Raw genomic sequence first — 23,353 nt, 5'->3', positions numbered from 1 at the left:
TAGTCTCCACTGGTGTTTGACCAGATGACCAGATAACGCCAAAAGGCCTTTTGGCGTCATCTGGTCGAACACCAGTGGAGACTAGGCTCTAAGAAAAGCCGTCTCGGGTGTGGACCAATCAAATTCAAGGACAGTGCATATTATTATCAGAGTTGTCTCTTTTGTTTCCATTTTGACTGCTTGTGTTGTGGTTATTGCAAACATGATGCCTTGAATAAAGGTGTCAGTTTTTGTGCCAGTTTAAAGGGTAAAACCTATTACTAGGTGTTAAGATGTTAAAACACCGAATAGAAATCTTTTGCGAGGAATCAAGTCTGCATTAACCACACAGTACTTGTGGTGAACATACAAACAAACATGTTCTGATAACACTGGAATATTTTTTTTTGTCCCTGGGTAGTGAGTGTTATTTCCTAATTGCTTACGCCTCTAAAGTACAGAAAATGGCTATTATTAATCACAAACTTTGCTGTTGTGACCAGGACAGTGATATTTTGAAATGTACCTATTTTCAATGAGAAAACGGGCGAATTTGTGTCTTTTCGTTCACATAAAGTCAGAAGAAAAAAACACATGAATCAAAATTAACATGTATTTATACTAAAGTAATACAAAAAATTACTACAAAAGATTTAGACACCGAGGCGCACTACCACAGGCGCGACTGGCCACAGCGGACCGAGTTCTCTGTGGGGAGGAACAACGTCAAGTAGGAGCCACTGGTGGACCCCCGGAAGGTGCTGATGCCACCACTGCACATCAAATTGGTGCTGATGCCACCACTGCAATTCAAATTGGTGCTGATGCCACCACTGCACATCAAATTGGTGCTGATGCCACCACTGCACATCAAAATGGGCCTTATGAAAGAATTTGTCAGAGCTGTAGATAAGGACTCGGCAGCCTTCAAGGACCTTCAAGACTTCTTCCCTAAGCTGTCTGAGGCAAAGGTCAAAGCCGGTGTCTTCGTCAGACCACAGATAAAGAAGATCCTGGAGTACAATTAATTACCCAAGAAGCTCACTAGTAAGGAGAATGCGGCTTGGAATAGCTTTGTCGCAGTGGTTCGTGACTTCCTGGGCAATCACAAGGTCGAAAACTATGTGGAGCTGGTTGAGACTGGTGAAGAACTACAGCACAATGGGCTGTAGGATGTCCCTCAAAGTCCATATCCTTGATGCTCATCGTGATAAATTCAAGAACATGGGAGCGTACTCGGAGAAGCAAGGCGAGCACTTCCACCAGGATGTACTTGACTTTGAACGCCGCGAACAAGGACAGTATAACGAAACCATGATGGGAGACTACATTTGGGGGCTGATTCGTGAAAGTGATTTAAAGTATAATCGTAAATCTCGAAAAACTACTCACTTCTAAATCTTTTGTCGTAATTTTTATATTACTTTAGTATAAATACATGTTAATTTTGATTCATGTTGTTTTATTCTGACTTTATGTAAACGAAAAGACACAAATTCGCCCATTTTCTCATTGAAAATATGTACATTTCAAAATATCATTGTCCTGGTCACAAAAGCAAAGTTTGTGTGGAATAATAGCCATTTTCTATACTTTTTAGGCATAAGCAATTACGAAATAACACTTCCTACCCAGGAACAAAAATTGTGTTACATAGTGTGTAATGTATGCATTGTCTTTGAAACTGATTGTCCTACACCAGAGAGAGCCTTCTTTCAGGCCTAGTCTCACTAGCAGTGTCAGATGAGAGAACTCCACAAGGCGAACAGTACAAAGACAATGCATCATCAGAGCAATTCCTTGCAAAATGTTTCTATTTGGTGTTTGAACATCTTAACTAACACCTGTTTTACTGCCAGAAAGGGTAAAACCTATTCTTACCTACTAAGGAATTGTTTGAAATGTTGCGTTTGCAATGAACGATGCAAATGACCAATGTCAAGGCATTCGTCGATAAAACTACTTCAATAAGGGAAAAATAAGTCGACGTTTCTGGCAATGGGCCTTCTTCATAGTACATTGAGGCCAGATAGAGTAATAGTTGGGAGACTTCACTTTACACCATTGGTACCTGGTATTAATTACATTGTCTAATGTGCTGTGAAGGGCCATTGCCTGAAACGTCGCATTTATATATTTTCATTTTAAGACCACAGAGTGTTATTAACAAACGTGTTCCGATTTTTCAATGAAAAAAATCCCTTTTATTTATATTTTGGAAAGTGATTTTTTTACCCTTCCGATACTTTGCACTCAACAACAAATAATATCTTCTGGGTTCTTTCGGTAAAGTCACGTAGAATGGGAATAAAATAATAAAAATAATAACAGAATAAAATTCTCACGACGTTTCGGCCACAACACAAGTAGCCTTCCTCAGGTGAAGAAACAGGACTGTCCGGAAGACAGCGCTTGAGTGAACACTGCCAAGCACGGACAGCGTCTTTTAAGCTGTGTGGGAGGAACAGAGCACCTTGACAAAGGAGTTAACATATAAATTAGCATATAACTGGGGGATTAGCACATCGGATTGGGAACATGTAGACAATATGACTGCCTCATCAGCTGCCACTATGTCGACCAAATGTAAGGACAACTTGATTTCCAAATTCAACCGCCTGTCCAACAAGAAATCGGACCCACACACCGAAAAGCTAGACGTTAACAAAGTCATATTCTTAGTTTTTTCGGTAAAGTCACATTGAAGAGAAACAACAAAATAATAAAATATATATAAAACAATAAAAAAAATTATCACGACGTTTCGACCATAACTCAAACGGTCATCTTCACACCTGAAGATGACCGTTTGAGTTATGGTCGAAACGTCTCTACTCACCTGGTTTCGACAATCAAGGGTATTTCCCTGTCCCCAAACGACCTGCTTGTCAGTTTTGATGTGGTTTCCCTATTCACCAAAGTTCCTGTACCTGACACCATCGCAATCATTGAAGATTTAGTTCATCAAGGACTACATACTGATATACCCCCCTGGCGAGACACTGCTTAACCAACACATACTCCACTTGGAATGGAACTTTCTACAAACAAACTGAGGGCACCCCAATGGGCTCCCCCCTATCGCCGGTTGTAGCCAACGTTTTCATGGAAAAATTTGAGACTGACGACATCCAGACTGCCACTCTACGCCTGATCTTAGGGAAGAAGTACGTGGATGACACTTTTGTCATCTGGCCACATGGCCGGCCTGCTCTAGACCAATTCCTCTACCGACCACATCAATTCCATACACCCAGCCATAAGATTTGCCATGGAAGCTGAAAAAGATGGCAAGCTACCCTTTTTGGATGTCCTAATTAAAAGGAAACCTGATGGTCCAATGAGCCACTCTGTCTACAGGAAAGCTACCCATACGGATGTTTACTTAAAACCGGATTCCCACTACCATCCATCCCAGAAGAATTCCCTCATCAAGACTCTATACCTTCGAGCCCAGTGCATTTCCGACCAGGAACACATTGCTAGTGAACTCAAGCACGTACACCAAGCTCTTAAGGCTAATGGTTATTCCGACTACACAATCCGCAAAGCTATCAATCCAACCATGAAGGACCCTCTTGAGGAGCCTTTCAAAAACATCACAAAAAATATCTCCAAAATCCTGAATAAACACAAGATCCAGGTCCGATTCAACACAGTACATAAAATCCGTGATCTGGTTCCGTCTGTAAAATGTGGTTCCAGACATACAGTACTCGGGCGTCTACAAACTAAGTTGCCTCTGTGGTAGCAGCTACATTGGAGAAACCAAACGACATATCTCAGACTGCATCTGTGAACATAAAGTAGACTTGATACACGGTAGGATGAACACCTCAGCTGTGTCAGATCACTGTTATAATTCAGTCGGCCAACATGACATTGACTTCTCCAAGACGGAGGTTCTCTGCAAGCCATCGGGCTACCATGAGAGATTCGTTCATGAGGCTATCCACATATACAAACACAGAGACAATTTCAACCAAGAAGATGGATTCTGGCTTAGTAACCATTGGAAAGACGTTATAAACCATTTCGGTTCTTGATTGATTGTATTTTACGGTGACTTTCAGACCGCAGTCCATTCGCTGGCACTGCCTATTAGTACCTATCACACGACGGTCAATAGTATAGTTTATAGCATTTGTATAATAATAAATAGTATAAGTGTAATGTTTAACATAATTCATGAGGCAATATACAGTACCGTAATTGTATAGTGAATATACAGCAGTGGGGTATACAGTAGGGTTAATACATAGTGTAATACTACAAGTCTAATATCTTATAGTCTAAAGTATAGGGTAGTGTATAGTAACGCATTGTATCATTCAAGGGTGGGATTTGTCTATGTATACGATAATATACAATGTAGTTTAGATCGGAAGGTATAATATTGTGTTGTATAGTAGTCCAGTTTATAGCATAGTTATAACGCAACACAGGACAGAGCAGCGCACCGTGGCTGTCTCCTCCTCTTCCCCCCCTCCTCCATTCCGAACTTAGATGGACTCGTCCGTCTGAACACAAGCTCGTCCCTCATACTAACATCATGCTAATCCCCCAGTTACATGCCAATTTACTGTTGATATGTAAACTGCTGCTAATCCCTCACACCAACATCATGCCAATCCCCCAGTTACACGCTAATGTATATGCAAAACTCCTTTGTCCATGCTTGGCAGTGTTCACTCAAGCGCTGTCTTCCGGACAGTCCTGTTCCTTCACCTGAGGAAGGCTACTTGTGTCGTGGCCGAAACGTCGTGATAATTTTTATTCTGTTATTATTTTATTCCCATTCTGCGTGACTTTACCGAAAGAACCCAGAAGATGAATCCCTGCAGTCACGAAAGCTTTAAATGGAAACAAATAATATGTTTTTGCATTGTTGCTGTAACGTTCTGACGCGCACCTACTAACCATCTGTGGGGAAAAAAGAGCTTTATATCTAATCGGATTCCACCTGCAGTAAAAAAAATAAAGTTCAGATTCTGAACAGCAACGAATCACAACAATCCGAGGTTAAAAAAAACCTTGACTTAATAAAGCTTTCGTGACTGCAGGAATTCATATTCTTTGGGTCTTTCGGTAAAGCCACGTAGATAGAAAAAGAATTAAGAAATACATTTCTTTCACCTTTAGACGATTGCTTGTGTTGCGATCGAAACGTCGTGATATTTTTAAAATTATATTTTTAAAAAATCTACGTGGCTTTACCGAAAGACCCAAAGAATAAACAAAAACCTCTAACCTGGCATGGCCCCCCACCGGCAATTGCGTCACCGACCACGTGACCGGCAGCCGGGGGGGGGCGGTGGCTCGATTTTTGGCGGGAAAATAAAAGCCATGGCGGAGGCCATGGAGCAGGGCGCAACGCTTGGAGCGGACGGCCTCTCCACGTCCACAGAGAGGCACGGCTCCCTCTCGCCCTTGCCTCTCTCGCTCGCGCAGCCCCGGCTCGTGGCTCACCGTCGCGTGTTTCATTAGGCTGCCACTTTAACTGGCGCCAGTGTGTGTTTTGTGTGTGTGTGTAAAGGATGGTGGCCTACATTGGTGCCTATTCGGTAACGACACTCGCTCCTACAGTCACGGGGAATGTTTTGTCAGGGATGCTGAGGAGCGGTTGTGTCGTGGTTAGCGCTACGAACCCGGCAATTGACGATTATTTGAACCGTCTCCTGGGCCTCTCCTAGGTCGACTCGGCCTCAAATGAGTACCTGGTGCGGTGTCTCAACGTCGCCAGTGTGGAGACAAAGGCGGCCGGGCGTGGTGCTGGTTACCCAACACCTCGCGTGCCGTGCACGGTCTTCGTAGGTGCTCGCTTAGCAGCCCTTGTTACCACGTTATTTTAAAACTTTAGGGGATCTTTATCTTGTAAGGATGGTGAGCTGTTTGTTTCTCTTGTCTTCCATGCAATCGAGGATAAGTTTCAATTTTTCGATTTAAAGCTTTCGTGACTGCAGGGATTCATATTCTTGGTTCTTTGGGTAAATTCTAGATTTAAAGCTTTCGTGACTGCTAGGATCCATACTCTTTGGTTCTATTGGGTAAAGTCACGTAGGTATTTTATTCTTTGGGTAAAGTCACGTAGAAGGGGGAACAAATTAATTAAAAAAATATAAAACAATTTAATTATCACGACGTTTCGATTGCAACACAAGCAATCAGCATCAGGTGTGAAAACCACAGCAATAAATTTATTTTATTATTTCCCTTCTACGTGACTTACCGAAAGAACCAAGAATATGCTAAGTTTCATTTATTAGGTTTAGCCCTGTGATAGGCTCAGGCACCATGGTGTTTTTGTTTATTGTTGAGGTTCATTGCAGTGTGCAACATGTTAAAGGCGTTGGTTAGTGTTCTATACCAATGAACAATTGTTACGTGCTTAAACGTTTTAATTTAGACGTGCAGTTAAAGCTGTAGTGGTGTTGATAAGCGTTAGCGGCTGTGTCAACTTAAGCGATGTACAGTACATTATCTAAGCATGAATAATTGTTTTTTTATTTAAGACGCTTTAAGCATTTGAAAATGGTCTTTGGGTTCCTTTACCTTATCACCTCAACAACACATCTCATCGGCCGGGCGGTGGCAGCTGTGCTGCACGTGGCCTGTAATCCAGCACTTTGGAGGCGTCCAGGGTTGGTGGGTCACCACACAAATGTTGTGAAACTCCTTTCGCGTGGCCGTCAAGAAAGGTGCCCATTGCCCGGCTTGTCAGCAGAGTGTAGTAAAGAAAAGTGCGGACTAATACTGTCTGTCCCTTATGTACGGGATTGTGTTGCCCTGCGGGTGCACCGATTTCTTCCCACGGTGTGTAAACGTGAATTGGCTGAAAACAATACTATAATGGAGGACCGAAGAGTTTTTGGGCAGTTTGCATCGGCTTGCTGCTTTTACAGCTTGCCTTGTTGTGGTTCCTCCGCAATTGGAAAATGTCACGTAAACAAAACGCGCCAATTACCGTAGTTTACTACTTCAGCCCCACCGGTGTGTTGGAGAATAATCTGGCTAAATCGCCCGATGATGCTGGATGTAATTGCCAGCGAAACGTACTCAAATTGTAAATGTTGTGGATTTACTCTCCAACACTTAGGTGGGCTGAAGTAGTAACGAATTGGCGCATTTTGTGTACGTGACAAACCTTACTGGCTGTGTCGGGTGGTAGAGAGTTATGACACGTTTATACTTACGCGATCTAACCCAAAAACCTTGATGAATAATATTGCTCACGAAAACCTGGGTGATTAAAAATAACTTTTCAATCATGATGTGGGAGTTTTGGCCACAAATGTTTGTCAATGACTTGTACATTTATTTGTATCCAATGATATGCCATAGTGAAAGAGGATTAACACCACGGAGATGGAGTGATTACATCAATTAATGTGTAGGGGTGCCACGGTGGCAATATGTTAACTCCCTCGCCTGTTATGCAAGAGGTCGTGAGTTTGCATGTTCTCTCCGTGGTGGTGTGGATTTTTCTCCAGGTCCTCCGGTTTTAGAGTTTGGCTGCTATATATTTCCACATGATAAGCCATTATAGCTCGGTGGGCTTTACCTGGTAAAAAAAAATCGTTTGTTTTATCACATTGCTGGATCGAGAGAGGTGTTGTGGTGGTCTTCATCCAGCAGTGGGTTGACAGTTTCTTATGATAATTGACCATGTGTGTGACCAATCACAGCCCTTGGGTTGTGCTTACCTATTAACCAGTCCTTTACATTAGACTTGACAGGACACTGGTGGCGAGGCGTTATCCCCCTCGCCTGGTATGCAGGAGGTCGTGGGTTCAATACCGACCCTGACGCCTGTATATTTGGAGTTTCCATGCTTCCCCCGTGGTCGCATAGATTTTTCTATAGATCCTCCGGTTTTACCATTCATGTTTAGAAACGTGTGTTCTGATCATTTGGCTGATGCTATAAGTTCCCACATAGATGACAGTCATGCAGACTGCAGTGTAATGCCACTCTGCCGTGGCCTCTCCTCCACAGTACCTCGATATTTCTACTGATGGGACGGACTCATTTGTAATAGAATACAGTGCATTGATGGGAGTGGTGCTTTGTAAATATATATTATAATCAAGCCTTTTTGACTGCCCTCCACAGAAATCATTACATTTTTCATTCTTAAATGTATGGGGTATGTTGTAATTTAATGCGTAGCCTTGATTATTTAAAATATCTTATCATATGTTGAGTTTGATTAACACATTCACATTTTTCTTGCAGAACTAAAAATAAATTTGAAGATTCATCTGAAGAGGTGAGCCCTGTCAATACAAACTTACATGCGTCGTTCAGTGTCTTATACAGTTTGGGCAGTGACATGGCCAAGTGGTAGCGATTTCACCACTTGTTGCAGAGGTTCGTGGTTCAAATCTGGCAGGCTGTGCTGGTTATTACCTGTGGGTGTATTAACTATACGATTTTATGCCGTTTGCTTTACAGTGGACGCTAAAGATTCCATATACAAGGAGGCCAATGTGTCCTGTCGTTGTCATCCGAATTTTCCAAATTTGAAAAAATTACCCAAAAATTGCTGGAATCGCATTACACGTGGCAACATCGCTCCCAACTGGCAGACTATAGCCACCTGTGAAACAGTACCTTTGTGATAGCCCTGTGTGATAAAAATGGCGTGAATATCAAATGTATTGGATTATTATGCATTAATGTGTATGAAGTTATGGTGTTACTGCCTTCACTATGGTTGCGTTATATAGGATGTGAATGAAGTTAAACGAAGCAAGATGGACAATTCATTGGAAAAAATAGGTGAGCATAATGTATCAAACACAATTGTCATTTTTGAAATGTTAGTTTGCACAGAGAAAAGTAAGCTTAAAATTTCTCACCATCAGAACGGGTAATGTTTGTTACATTTAAGTTAGATTTAAAATATTTTATTACGTAATTGAAGGCAACCAAAGGTGTGGAATTTCATTGAAGCAATTTGATTGCTTACTTACCGTTGATAAAATTTGATCATCACTTTTGGACATGATCCAAATGTTAGCCAGCTTCAAAATTCAAAATAAAGTACTTAGTGTTTTCACTGTAGTGTTTTAAAATTCGTTTTTACACAATACAGTATACCGTAGTTAGCATTCTGGACATCCACCGACTGGTTGTTTCAGAGTTCCAATCTGTCGCAGACAGAAGTGACTTCAAATAATTCCTCTCTGGTGTGTGTTGGGATCTGATGTGCTTGCGCTGAGAATTTTTTTCCCCCCATATAAATAATTATAATCGGCTTTCAACCAGTTGCGTCGCAATTTGTTTTATTGACACCTGATAGAGGTCTGGTATACAAAAAGAGGTGTTGAATTTCAATGGATTCATGTAGCTTTAAATATAGTATACAAGTATTTATTACAGCCAGACCTGTGCCAAAAGCAACATTGCACCTCAATGAATGGGCTTTCACTGTTCTAAATAAAGCATGAGCACCGATTGGCATTGCCCCATTTTGCACGACACACAGTAATATGGATTACTATTAATATTTAATTTAACCAGAAAAACCTCGCTCGAGATCGTCCCAGGAGGATCCTACGTGGACCGTTTGGCCAGTTCATTTGTGAATATTTTTGCTTGTTGGAGGAACTAGTGCCTGGAGGAACCCCACACATGAGGGTTCAACACTGTACAGATACATCTGTAGCCTTGCTATCATCATCATCCATAGTTAATCCTCGGCTGGATATAGAACTCACCAAGTTGCCAGTATTTTTCACGATCCGGCAATGTATTAATTCACATAGCACCTGCACACGAACCGATTTTATCTCTCCATCTCCCACGGTGGATGAACTCTCAGGTGCAATCCATTCCTTAGCTGCCATTTTGTCAATATGCTTAATTGCCATCATTTTTGCTCGCAAAGTACCTTGCACAAACTTGCTTTATACTACATGCTGTACTACCGAAAGACTCGAGTCCTCTACCCATCTTACGTCATGGTGCACAGTTATGATTGTGAGCAGAGGTGGTATAGTAATTAGCACACTGCTACAAACCTGGCTAGCCGAGTTTGATTCCTAGCCACCGTGAATGACAACTGAAGTGATGAGTAATATATCAATCAGAACTAGGTAAATTTAGCTTTAAATAAGGTGTGGTGTGTAAGCGTCAGCACTGGGGAGATAAAGGCAGCTGTGTGTGAAGCAGACCACATTACCGCCTTGCACTGTGCAGGCATTAATAGGTGGTCGCTAACAGTACTTGCCCCAACAATCTCTGCACAGTATACAAGATGATCTTTGTCGCATGTGATGGAGGGAGTGATGGAATAAGAGGTGGAACACTTCACTGCAATCCTGGCTACTTGGTTTTGATTCCTGGCCTCGGACATCTGAGGCAAGGATTATCTTAACTATTGTACCAATGTCAATGAATTAACGGATAAACGTTTCTTTTCAAAACCATGCCTTCTGATTGGCTATACGGAGTTAAGAAAAACTAAATCATCCTGATGTGCCTGGTCTTGTCATATTTTAGAAGCTTAGCAGGTTCGAGTTCAATTAGTGCTTGGATTGTCCATGATCACCAAGTGTTGCAGGCTTTGACTGCAAAGTCGCATGGCAGCATAACAATGGATTTTTTTGTTAACATATATGCAGTGTTTTGTTATTCTGTCATTTAGGTTTTTTTCTTGGTACTCTGGTATCTTCTCAGACAACCACTTCTTAATGGAATTGGCCAAACATCACAAAGCAGGACACTCCGCGAGAGTCTTGAGACCCATTGAGGCTTTCCGGAGTAAATATTCTGCTGTCAATCAATCCACTGCTGGATGACAACCAGTACATATACCACTCACCGCTGATGTTTACTGTGGCCGCGATTCAAACTCCGATCACCAGGCTCGTAGCATAGTGAGCTAACGCATTATAAAAATGCCATTCATTACATTTCAGGAACGCATCCCCGACGTAAACCGGGGCATTACTCTACTTGCATTACAATAATGCGTACACGTGAACAGTGCATAGTGACATTTATCGTCGTCGCCGTGTGTGTGTGTGCGTGCGCACGCGTGAAAGAACTGGCATTGGATGCGGAGGTGGCAGAGGACGAGGACGAGGGCGAGGGCGAATGCACGCTGCCAAAGGACACCAAGCAGAGGCGTCGCTCGAGCTTCGTGCGAGGCCGCATGCGCCAGTTGCTCGCCCCGCTGCACAGCGACACGTCCGGTACGACCGATTGGAGCAGCATCACGGCTTGTACAATTATCATCTATGTGTACAACCCATTGTCAGTTTATCTGCTGGATGAGGGGTGCCGGAGTGGCGAGATGTTAACTCCTTCGCCTGGTATGAAGGAGGTCGTGGATTCGATCCAGACCCCTGACGCCTTCTATATATATGGAGTTTGCGTCTTCTCTCTCCCCCTTAAGCGCCTGCATTTTTCTCTCACCACCAACGTTGGCTGTGGCCGGGACTCGTGCTCCGGTCGCTGGGTTCGTAGTGCAGTGCGCGTCCTCTGGATCTTCTCTCAATTGAGAAACGGGCGTTTTAGAGTATTTGGCTGCTATAAATTTCCACATGATATGCCACTCCATTGAGCTCTCATTTGGGACCATTCTACATGACTTTACCGAAAGAACCCAGAAGAACACAACAAATAATCAATTCCTGAATCGAATCATGACTCCGAATGGTGACAATTGATAAGAGCACACCAGGAATGATTTGTCACGTGCCTGCTTCTTATGTATGTTGAACTTCTTTCACACCGTACATAGCCAACCCTGCTAATTGAAGGCGCAGGGAAAGGACACTCTAAACACAAAGCAGTTCTAATACAAGTGGCTGACACACTAAGCGACTGGCCTTCAGGTGCCCTTCACAGTATTTTGGAATCCAAACACCATTTGGGCTACTCGCATGAATGAGCACTGCTCCATTGCTCATTTGAGCAGGATAATTTTACTTTATTTGACTTGCACCCGTCTGGACAGTTTGGTCTCACCGGTTGTAGTCAAGTGAGCAGGGAAAATCGGCAAAAAGTGAAAAAAATAGCACTATCCGATCTGCATTCGCTGCTGGTCCCATGGCATTGCTTTTCAGACTTTGGATGTGCTGTCAATTGTTCGACTTTAGTATATCAGTGGTTCCCATGCTTTTCATTGCCTCGACTTTTATTTCAGACAAATGTTGTGTCTATAGGAATTTGGCAGCCACTCCCAACACCAAAAATGAACACAAGCCTACCATTGTGCCCAGGCCATGTCTGAAAGCTGATCTAAGTCTTAAGCAACTAAGCCTTGAGTCAATTAGTTTCCTAAAACATTCATCTTAATATTAAATTAACCACGCGTATGTCCTCTATACATTGTTAAGGTCAGGATGAAAGAAATGTATCGATAATGAAATGCAAAATAACATTCACCAAAATATATTTAGCCCACAGTCAAGATGTTTACCTTCACTTCGGCTGACTGTACACCACACTGTGACAGCGTACAATGCCTTACAGGCTCCATATTTTGAACTGGCAGTGTTGCCCTATTTATATTTGCGCTGCCTCAGCTTATTCAGGTGCAGTGGAGGCCCTCTAAATGCTCAATTAGTTAAAGCTGATATGCTCATTCAATGATTAAAGTCAGTGAATGAGCCACAGTGCAGTATAACTGGTTTTGAAAACTGGTATAGTACCTACAGCATTATTACAATTGACTAATTAGTATATTCCAATACGACTTGTGTTGCCAATACTATTTATTAATACGAACATATTTCATATATCTTATTGTACTTTACTCCCCAGAATATTTACCCATTCATAGCACATTGTTTAAAACACATAGTACAAGTGTCACAACTACACAGTCCAGTCTAGATAATTGTGTCAAACCATTTGGGCAAATGACAGTTAAATTATGACTTGTAATGATGATTAACTCATTAATATAGATAAGGGAGTAGTAACAGGGCCATTGGCTCAGATCCGTTGGTCACCCTGACTCAGTGGTGGAAAATTTTCACTTGGTACATGTGCATCATTATGGGGGGAAAAAGGTGGCATATACAATAGATTTTTTTTGGGTCGGGCCACGTAATGGTCTGGCCAAGTTTGTCTCGTTAAGACCCTCCACCACCGGACATAGCCAAACAAATGAAATTACCACGTGTACGTGTCTTGGATACAGTTGCTACATTTGTTTGTGAGAATTGTCCTTCCACTTACAGGTGAGGTTAAATAATATGTGGAACGGCAAACTCTTGCACACGTGTGACCATTTGAATTGTTTGGCTATGTCGGGTGGCGCAGGCTTATTACTGACACAAATTTTGACCGGATTAAGTCGCCTAAAGCAAAAGTCAAAAAATTTAAATATCGGTTATCAAAATCTACATGTTGAGTTAAACATACTTGTGTTTAATATATGAAAGATAAATAGGCACAGAGGAGAAAGGAGAAGAGGAAAGTATTGAGCCTGAACTTGAACAGGGACGGGGAGTCGACGGCGCAGATGGCCTGTGAAAAATCATTCCAGCCTACAGTGGCAGTAGAAGAGAAGAAGCTACAAACAGCAGAGGAAGGAAAGTGGAGGTGAAATGGGAAGACAGTGAGTTGGTATAAGATGATTAATTTTGTGAGTTTGAGTATGGCAGTAACGTGTTCAAACTATTTTTATGGTTGTGGTAATCAATGAAGAGCATAGTATAACTAAATGTTATTAACTTGCTTATTACTGTTAGCCATCAGCAAGATGCTTCATTCCAATCACAGAACAAGTTTCTGTGTCACATGACTAATTGTGGTACATGCCACTAATTCACCGAGTTAGAATTGAGGTTGATGAATCGTGCTGAGTGAGCCTTGTGGGTCGGTGACATGGCCTCGCGGTTGCGCGCTCGTTGCTTGTTGCAGTGTTTCACGTTTCGAACCCAGAGGTTGCCCTGATTATTACTGCAGGTGTAATAACCAGAATAATACACACTGCTTGACAGCGGGCACAAAATATCGACTGATGTCATTCGTAAGGTTAGGCCATTGCGCTCTGGTGTCGGGATCCAAATATGCCAAATGCTAAAATCCTCTGCAACTTACTCAATTGGAATTATACATAGCAATCATTGTCCCCACTACTGGCAGACTGATACCTGCTTGTTGCAGGCCAGTTGCTGAGTCACCTTGTGCCCACAGGGGCAGCTGCCACTGGCTTGGGGGGGGGGGGTTCCCATTTCAAATTTCTGACATGAAATGTGATGTAAGGTGCTCTTAGATGCAGCGCTGTATCGTGTGCTTTATAATAAAAAAATAAACAAATGATTATCATTGAGGCAGTACAGAAAACAGGTTGCCGACCAATATAAGGTTGCATTTGGAATGCTATTCTCTCAATTGTGTGGGTTTTCTCAATACCCCAACAGGAGTTGGCCAAATATTCCATACAGGATCTTCTTGAAAATGTTTCTTACATGAGGTGTTGCTGTGTAACAATTCATTAATGGAAATCAAATGCTCACCTTCACAATACATGCATCGAATCGTGCACGTGATAATAACTTATTTCACAAGTTATGTTATTGAAGGAAATTCAGCAACTCCATTGAAATCCTGCAGCCTGGACAGATTCCAAATGCACTACGAAGACAACTAATAATTATTTTTTTAAATTGAATCATGACATAGAGCAGTGTCATTTCATCAGGTCATGGCAGGAAATGTAATAAATAGTTTTATGCCAGATAGAATATAAAAAAATATCTGTGCAGAGTTTTCACTAATAAAAAGAAAAATCGCGAAGAATTAAAAAAATAACGCATTACCTTTGCTTAGTCCAGGGGTCGGCAACCAAAATAACAAGAAGAGGCAATATTTTCGGATTCTTAAAAAAACAACTCTAATTCAAGAGCCACGTCACGAAGCATATGGCTCCGGAGCCGCAGGGTTGCCAACCCCTGGCTTGGTAAATTACGTTTCACTTGAGTGTGACCTGGACACTGTTGTTTCTGAACAGTAGGGGGTGCCGTGCGCACGCAGATGCTGTCAAGAGTTCCGTGGAGAGGTTTTGGTTTGCTGCAATTTAGCTTGCAGGATTTACAACCGAGCTTGAGCGCTCCATCCTTTAACTTAGCTGCCCAAGATTTATCACTACTTTATTTTAGCCACTCAACGCCAAGCACTAACATAATTATTGAACGCTACTTTTAGTTTTTGCCTTCGTCCTATAATCCACAGCAGCAGAGGGCACTTGGAGCCGTTTTGCATCGCACAGCCTTCATTAGAACTCTGTGTTTGTGCTGTTGCTTGAACTGTGCATTAGCAGCCGAGTACATGCATTCCATTAATAACATCCATTAAGTTGTCTGGCATCGGAAGCTGAGCTTTAAAATTAAAGATTATTTTGCTTTTAATTTAATGGATAGTGTTCATGCTGCACTTGGAAAGAATTTTCTTTTTTTTCCCCTCCCCACCCTCCACTTTCCTATAAACCATTTGTCTCTGTTTAATTAAAGCCAAGCTGCATAGCTGATCTGAAATGAATGCTTCTTAGGAAAAAATATGTCCGGCTGACCAAACGCAGCCCTCCTAGGTTTTATTTTTTACTTTTATTTTCTTCCCTTGCTGCAGTAGACTCTAGTGCTTGTGACTTCTTTTCCCCCATTTGTCAATCACACCACTGAAGTTCTGTCCAGCATCTTTTTTTCCCAATTTCCCCAAAGAGAGGACAATCTGGCCATGCCCCAGCCATAATCTGTATTTTTGGCAGCCGCGAGTCACTGGGGTTCTGCCTGGAGTGTCACTGGCGCGCACAAACGGACCCAGATAAATCCTCGCTCATTCTATCTCTCCGCACCAGCGGTTTTCCTGGCTCCGAAATAAACCACCGCCTTTTTTTTAGGTTTGCAGTTTTTTTTCCGTGTGGCTTTTATTTATTTATTCATTCATTCCCTTTTTCCAAGGAGTGGCCAGGTCTTGGCAAGATTTGATGGCATGCTCTCTGCTATCGTGATTCTAGCTGCCAATGATTGGTGGAGTTAAAGCCTCAATCTGGGTTTATTGCTTGTGATTATTTTCTGGGGGAGATGGAGCCGTGGGTTTATTATTAATTCAAAAGTTTCCGTGTTGCAGCACCTCCCTACTCCAACGAGAGTGTGTGTGAAGATCTAATTTCTTTTGGTGGCTCTTGAGCTAATGGGATAAATTCCACATGTTTATGGCAGTGATATTTTATCCTTGGGACAACCACCATTGACTTCCCCAAAAAAGTGGTATCTATTTTATTGACTCGCAATAGGCTAAGTCGACTTCACATAGGCATTTTAACTCTAAATACTTACTGTTGTGAGTGAAGCAGCCTAATAATAGCACCATCCAGTCGGAGTATATTTATTCTGGTAGTTTATTTTCATTTCCTTAAAGCCTAGATAATAAATTTGAAGATCATAAGGTTGGGAACAAAAGTTGATAATTTTCTTACCATCTTAAAAATGATGTATTGCTCCTTTTATCAGCTCCCAGTTTTGATTTTTTTACTTTTCATGGCATCCAGAAAAGCTGGCCACAATTTGCAACTTTGTTCTAATTGCATGTGACTCACGGCATCTCTTGGGCCAAGCAGCAGCCCCTTTTAACAAATTTGCATCCGCAATGCGCGCGTAGTCGCCATTGGTACCGGGTCCAGTGCGCGCACCGGCGAGCGTGGGCAAGGCAGCCCCCCATGCCTGCCGTTCACAGCAGCTCTGCAAGGCGGCATGAGCCAAAGGGAAAGGTCAATGGTGCTGTCTGCTCAGCAGAAACCAGCTGCCTTCTCGCCGCCTCCGATAGCCGTCCCGGATAATAAAACCCCGGTGTCATGGGACCCCAAGTAATTTTCTGCCGTTTAATTGAATTGCCGGGCCTGCAGAACAATAACAGGAGACAAATAACCTGCAGTCCCTTGGCGGCAGAGGGAAGAGCGAGATATGGCATCAATTAGATTTCTCTGGCTCGGGTTGTATTCCCTCCCCAAAAAACATGCACGCAAACACACACACACACACCCCTGCTTCGATGTGTGCATGCATGCGTGCGTACGTGAGCGTGATCACAGTAGCGTTGTGCGTCTGTCTGTGTACACGTGGGTGCATACAGGAGTGTACCTTTTTAAAGGTTGCTTGTTGTGCTTTGAATTTATTTGGTTTGTGCTTGTTTATTGCTTGTGCGTTCCTTTTTGTTTCCCCACCCCCCCCGTTCCTACGATTAAAAACAGTTTGCAAATTGAACCGAGTGACCTTTAGCTATGATTAAAATGGGAGCAAACAGAACGTCACATTTATCTGTTCCGCCATTGGTAAATGATTTGGTTATTTATTTGCGTGAGATCAGTTTACAGTGAATTAATATGCATATGAGATAAAAGTGATTTTAATTCATCTTTAATAATGAAAATAACCAGCTGTTTCATATGATAATGCAAATAAATCTGGTGGCTCAATGAAAATTCTGACTTTTAGAATTTAAATGCAAAAACAAAAGCAATGTTTTGCCCTTTAATCTGCCTCCTCGCATTTTGGTCCACATTAATCAATATGACACATTATCCAAAATTTTATTTTAAATGCAAAACAAAAACATGTTGCACCATAACGCACACAAAGAAAATAATAAATGTTGCCTCTCAATGGATGCGTTTTCTCATTTATGAACGTCCCTGAATGTAACATGAACGAGTGGTCTACCTTTTTACCGACGGGGTGTTAAACTCACCGTTTGTAAAGATCTGTGTATTTGTGTCCGCTATGAAATGGCTCGCTCATTCCTCTTGCCTTACTTATTGTGACAATGACCAATAATAAGAATGAGTAAAGGAATGAAGCCTCGCTAAATATGGGACGAGAACAGTTGCCTTAATTGGCCTGGGGGCCTCTGTATGATTTCCTGCAATAAACCTAAATTAATGTATGGCGTACCATCTCGCATTTTAATAATGCTGCATACGTTCTTAATGCGAGGAGCGCTCACTCTTGACGTTTTTCTAAACGGCCTACATTTGGCCGTTTGATATCGTACAGAGGCGTCTTCTATTCCTAAAGTTTGCTCGCTTAATGAAATATAAATATCGTCCCATAAAAACTGCCGCTCGTATTAGAGGCTGTCATTTGTCACGACACGTTTGAAATGGTTTGAGCTTTTGTCTTCAAATTCGGAAGAGACGCGGGGCATAAAAGGAGAAAACCCTGGATTAGGATTTGTTTGCAAAACCTGCTTAAATTGTATAGCCGAGACTTTCACAGTAAAGTATGCGGCCTGCTGTGGCATATTCCTTATTCAGCATTTCTCTTCTGTTTGTATTCCTCATCAGGTCATCTTCTTCAACGTGCAAATGTTATTTTTTTTTTCCAAAAATATAACCGTGAATTGTAAAAATCCAAATTTCTACGCAATATATTTCTCGACATCTGATATAATGCTGATTGTAATAATCCAATTACTCGTCTTTGTCACGTTAAAATTTGATCCAGTTATTTTATTAGCATTGGTAATGATAGCAATGCCACCTGTGCTGAAGTGGCATGTTTTCTGAGTGCCAAGTATTACCAGTAATTCTGACAGTGTTACTGTAAACACAGCTGTGAGCATATGCTCATTTGTGCGGAGCCCTCTGGTTTTCAAGGATAGGCCATTGTGTGGTACTGATTTGGGTGCCGTGTCGTTCTGCAGGAAAGCCTCCTTGAGTCTCAAGACTCAATTTGTAACAAAGTGCTGTATTTGGGTGACTCGGACAGCCAATAATTTTTGAAGAGTGTTTTGTATGTGGGAGAAAAGTAGAGTGAGCACCTGGGGAAAAAGAACTCGCCATGCATACAAGGGGATATCCTTAAGGTCCACACGGACAGGTCCACAAAACCACTTGCTGTATACTGACATCTCCTAACCACCTCCAAGCCCAGCATGGATTTGGGCATTCGAAAAAAATCTGTGATTCACGTGGCATCCCTCCTACAGAGCACTGGATCACAGGCCTGCTCCACCACATCCTGGCTCTTGTATTCATTCCTATAAACTGGGCCAGCCTGAATTAAGCTACATTTTGTGCAGTCATTGGTGACCGGGCTGATAGCATCAGCTCGCTGCACTTAAGAGCCTGGTTTAATCACGGGTGGCTGCTCGGATTCAAACTGGGCATCTCTCTGCAGCTGGCTCAATGTTCTGACCCGCATAGCATTAACCCTTCTTGTAACCATTCAGCCATGTCATAAATATAATCATTTTGTTGATGGGTTTTTTGTAACAGAGCTTTATAAGACGATCAGCATGGACTTGCCTTTGGAGGAGAGGCTGTGCCATCTGCTGCAGGCGCTTTCCAGAGTAAGTGTCCGTGCCTTGTGTTGGGTGTGTGAGAAAGAATGAGTGTGCATGCGCTTGTGTGTGTGTACAGTCGTTGAGTGAGTGGGGTGTGTACATGTGTGCTCTCTTTGTGTTTCATATACATGCAGGTGTCTTAATATGTGTATGTAGGTTTGTGTTTGTCAGTACGTTACAACGTGCATACGTTTGGGCACACGTGTTTATGCGTCTGTGAGTGTTTGTATGTATATCGATATTTGGATGTGTTTGTGTGAGCTAGTGTGTTTGGGGAGTGGTGGCACAACGTTTAACGTGCTGCGTAGCAACCCAAGTTTGATTCCTGCTCACAGCCAACACCAGTGACGATTATCTGAACCGGTCCTGGGCCTCACCAAGGTCGACTCGGCCTCAAATGAGTACCTGGTGTGGTGTGTTAACATTGCCACTGGGGAGACGAAGGCGGTCGGGCATGGTGCTGGCACCCCCACCTCAAGTGCCTTGCCAGATTTCATAGGTGCTCGTGAACAACACTTGCCCCAATAGTCTATTAAAGCTATGGGGGGGGTCTTTGTCTTTTGTGTGTGAGCAGTGGTGTAGCGGTTATAGCACTGCGCTATGAACTCGGCAGCCTCCGTTAAATACCCGGCCATAGCTAACCTCAGTTGTGTGTGATAGGAAACTGGCTCTGGACTTCTAGTCTGGCTCAACCTAAAATTAGTGTGGTGTGGTGTGTAAAAAATAGAACAGGGGAGATAAAGGTGGTCAGTCTTTGTGCTTTCAATACATCCCCTTGTGTGTTGTGCTGACCTTAAAATGTGCTCACTAACAGCACTTGCTTCAACAGCCTGTAAAAGTGTATATGAGGGATCTGTTTTTTGTGTACGTGCCCTGTGTGCTCGATATAGATGTCTGGATTTTTGTCTCCGAGTGAGTTTATATGGTGCACAGTTGTGCCTACCCATGTATATATGTTCTTCTGTGTGTGTATATGGAGAGGGACACTGCAGCATTTGGCACGCTGCGATCACGCTCACGGCCAACACCAGTGACGATTATCTGAACCAGTTCTGGGTATTCCCTAGGTCGACTCGGCCTCAAATTAGTTCCTGGTGCGGTGTGTAATCAGCGCCATGAGGGAGAAAGGTGGCTGGGCGTGGTGCTGGCCACCCACCCTCCCTTGTGTGCCATACCGGTCTTCATAGGCGCTCGCTAACAACACTTGTTCTAAAACTCTGTTCAGACTAAATGGGGGGGGGGGGGTCTTTGTCTTTGCATGCGTTTTGTGAGAGTGTGTGTGCATATGTTTTTGGGTGTGTACTGCAAGTTTTTACGTGTGGTGTCGGCATCTGTGCCGCACCGCCGGGCTCCCGTTAGTCCTGCTCCATCGCCCACCGCATGCGCAATCACAATCCTGGCGCTCACCCTCGTGTAACACAACACAATCGCGCAGTGCAATACAGCTATGGCACATTATTTACATACACGGTGTCAAAGTACAATCGTATTTGCACGTGGCATATTGAATTTTGATGTGGACACAGCAGTCATTAAAACTGTCGATGCCATCTGTCTTAAACGGTATGACCACATATTACATATTTGAAAACGTTTGCATCAAATATATAATATGGGGAGCAGTGGTTTGTGCATTGCATTCGAATGTAGTGGAGTGCACTTTTCCCCGTGTGTGACCCCCCTGCAGACATGCCTGCAAAAGCTGAAACTGTCCGAGGCCGACGCCGAGGGCTTTGACTTTGCCGCTTTTGAAGACAAAGGTGAATATACACATGGATTATAGCGCACAAATCGCAAGCACGTTCAATTCTGGGTGGGGGATCATTCAATCATTGCTATTTTTTTTAGCAATGTGAGAGCCCATTGAGACCTTGATCAAACAAAGCAATATAGCAAACCTGTCGTGAGGTCAATAACAACAGTCTACAAACCGAATATAATACGAGAACATCTAGAATTGATCAAAATGACACATTCACATTTAAATATATTTTTGTTAGTTGAGTAAAATACATACAAAAAATTAGGTTTAAGCTATAGTTCGAACATACACTTTTGCATTTCACCTGATGTAGCCATCCCATGCTTTTACAGGATCGATAAAATGGGTATCACCTTGAGGGGGAGTCAACAAGGGAAATAATGGCCTCCAGAATATGCATGTGGAATTTCCACCAAATGGCTTGGGCCTACAAATGGAGATGATCATTGTCCCCCCCCCATTGTTCCCTTATAACAGGGAGACGGTTTAGCTTTATGGCTTTTTTTTATTTTATCACCAAATCTATCCCAATTGTGCTATCCGAGTCAATGGCACGATTGGGAATTATGACGCATGACTTTTAAATTGAGATTCTGCTCGTTAAAAGCTGCTCTGTAATTCAGCAGGAGAATAACTCAAAGACAAGAAACTTAGAAAAATGCATGAGTATACCCAGTCCTGTAAAAATCCACGAATGTCTTGTCAATTTTAAAATAATCTTATTTTATTTGGTCAACTTCTGTGTATTCTAAACAAAATCTGATGCTTAAATTATGGTATTGTTTGCTGTAACTTAATTTTCTCAGTTCATCTAACACGTGACATTATTTTCAAATGTATGTACAAATAGGCATGTGTTTGCACATGCGTGTAAATATTTTATTGAGTTCTGTAACAAGCATCTATATAATTTATATATGGTTACATAGGTACAATTCTAGATTTAAAGCTTTCGTGACTGCAAGGATCCATACTCTTTGGTTCTATTGGGTAAAGTCACGTAGGTAAAAAATAAAATAACAAAAAAATCACGACGTTTCGGCCACAACACAAGCGGCCTTCATCAGGTGAAGGGATGAGACTGTCTGGAGGACAGCGCGTGACTTTACCCAATAGAACCAAAGAGTATACATAGGCACAATTAATTATATCTCCTAAATGCACTTACAGGTAATGTGCTCATTGTTTACTTGGGCAATGCCATTGGCAAGCAATAACCTCTTGCAAATTATGTCAAGATTGTCATTCTCCATTTCACAACAGACGTATACATTTTACAAATACGGGTCTTGAGGTGGCTGGTTCGCTCCCAGGTCAGGACACTGAGTGGCATTGTTGAAACCCTGGGTTTGAATCCAGGCAGCCAGCCACCGGTGACTAAAACCACTTTCTTCAATGACAGTATAATTAATTATCAGTGACTACAAAAAAAAACCCACCATTGAATTCGAGTTTTTAGTTCATGTATCTTATTCTTGCTCTGTGAATAAAATATATGGTTTGATTGACATGCAACAAACACTCATAACAGAGCATATAAAATGTGTGCTTCTGCTTATGAAGATGCACCCATAGTAGTCTGCCTGTGATATCATCTGCTACGGTCGTTCTCTGATACAGGGTGATCCACTGCTCGCTGGAGGGTTCCAAATTAGACGTTTCTTCGTATCATGACATAAAATTGGAGATAAAAAAATTCAAGTTGGCCGTGATGTGATTCGCGCCGTCGACTCTGCAAACTGTCCCAGTGGCAAGCAAAGCCGACTGCTGCAAGCGATAACCCAGCCTCAATATCCGTGCTTGGCGTGCCCCTCCAGTGCCGCTTCACCCCACGGGGTCGTGCTTCCGTGCCAGACCGTCTTGGGACTGCCATGGTTTCCATGGAAACAGGCCGCTTGATTGCTGCTAGGCTGCGCTTCGTGGCGAAGACGCGGAGATTGGGGCTGTGAAAAACGTGTGGCAAATCACCACTAATTAACAACCTAGGTGCCACCTATTGTCGGCGCTTGCCTGGCTGACAGCGGAAACTTGGCATCTAATTTTCAGATCGTCATCAATATCATTAACTTGGCTATAATCGTTATAATTGGATACATCATTATTGTTCCTTGAATTGTTACTGTTAAATTCCCATTCATTTGGTGGTGGTGTTGTTGTTGGCTTCATCATTGTTCTTGTTTAAGTGTTATTTTTAATTGTTGTTGAAATTATTAACATTACACGTTGCTGGCAACATAGCAATATTGCACTTAAATTAATTTTGTTTGACTTCGGGTGGGTTCACATTGCATCACTTAATGTATGTGA

The 23,353-nt window shown here is 42.4% G+C and overlaps 1 protein-coding gene across 4 annotated transcripts in view; it reads left to right on the top strand.

Annotated features, from left to right (window-relative positions):
• Positions 1 to 5,257: 5,257 nt before the first annotated feature.
• DSN1 (DSN1 component of MIS12 kinetochore complex) overlaps positions 5,258 to 23,353 on the top strand; it is a 59,978-nt gene continuing 41,882 nt past the window's right edge. The window contains exons 1-6 of one of the 4 annotated variants that reach the window (XM_032959046.2): positions 5,258 to 5,390; positions 8,215 to 8,248; positions 8,709 to 8,760; positions 11,031 to 11,180; positions 19,217 to 19,290; positions 20,972 to 21,044. In XM_032959046.2, the coding sequence (XP_032814937.1) occupies positions 5,326 to 5,390; positions 8,215 to 8,248; positions 8,709 to 8,760; positions 11,031 to 11,180; positions 19,217 to 19,290; positions 20,972 to 21,044 (448 nt within the window). In that variant the 5' untranslated portion in view covers positions 5,258 to 5,325. Of the gene's footprint in view, positions 5,391 to 5,452; positions 5,544 to 6,413; positions 6,678 to 8,214; positions 8,249 to 8,708; positions 8,761 to 11,030; positions 11,181 to 19,216; positions 19,291 to 20,971; positions 21,045 to 23,353 lie in introns of those variants that run through there. The other 3 variants (XM_076068721.1, XM_032959045.2, XM_032959048.2) reach the window with 3 other exon arrangements.

Source organism: Petromyzon marinus, chromosome 22 (genome assembly GCF_048934315.1).
Source record: "Petromyzon marinus isolate PM22_M1 ecotype Great Lakes invasive population chromosome 22, UKy_Petmar_22M1.pri1.0, whole genome shotgun sequence".
Taxonomy (NCBI): domain Eukaryota; kingdom Metazoa; phylum Chordata; class Hyperoartia; order Petromyzontiformes; family Petromyzontidae; genus Petromyzon; species Petromyzon marinus.
This window is presented reverse-complemented; position numbering and strand designations above follow the sequence as displayed.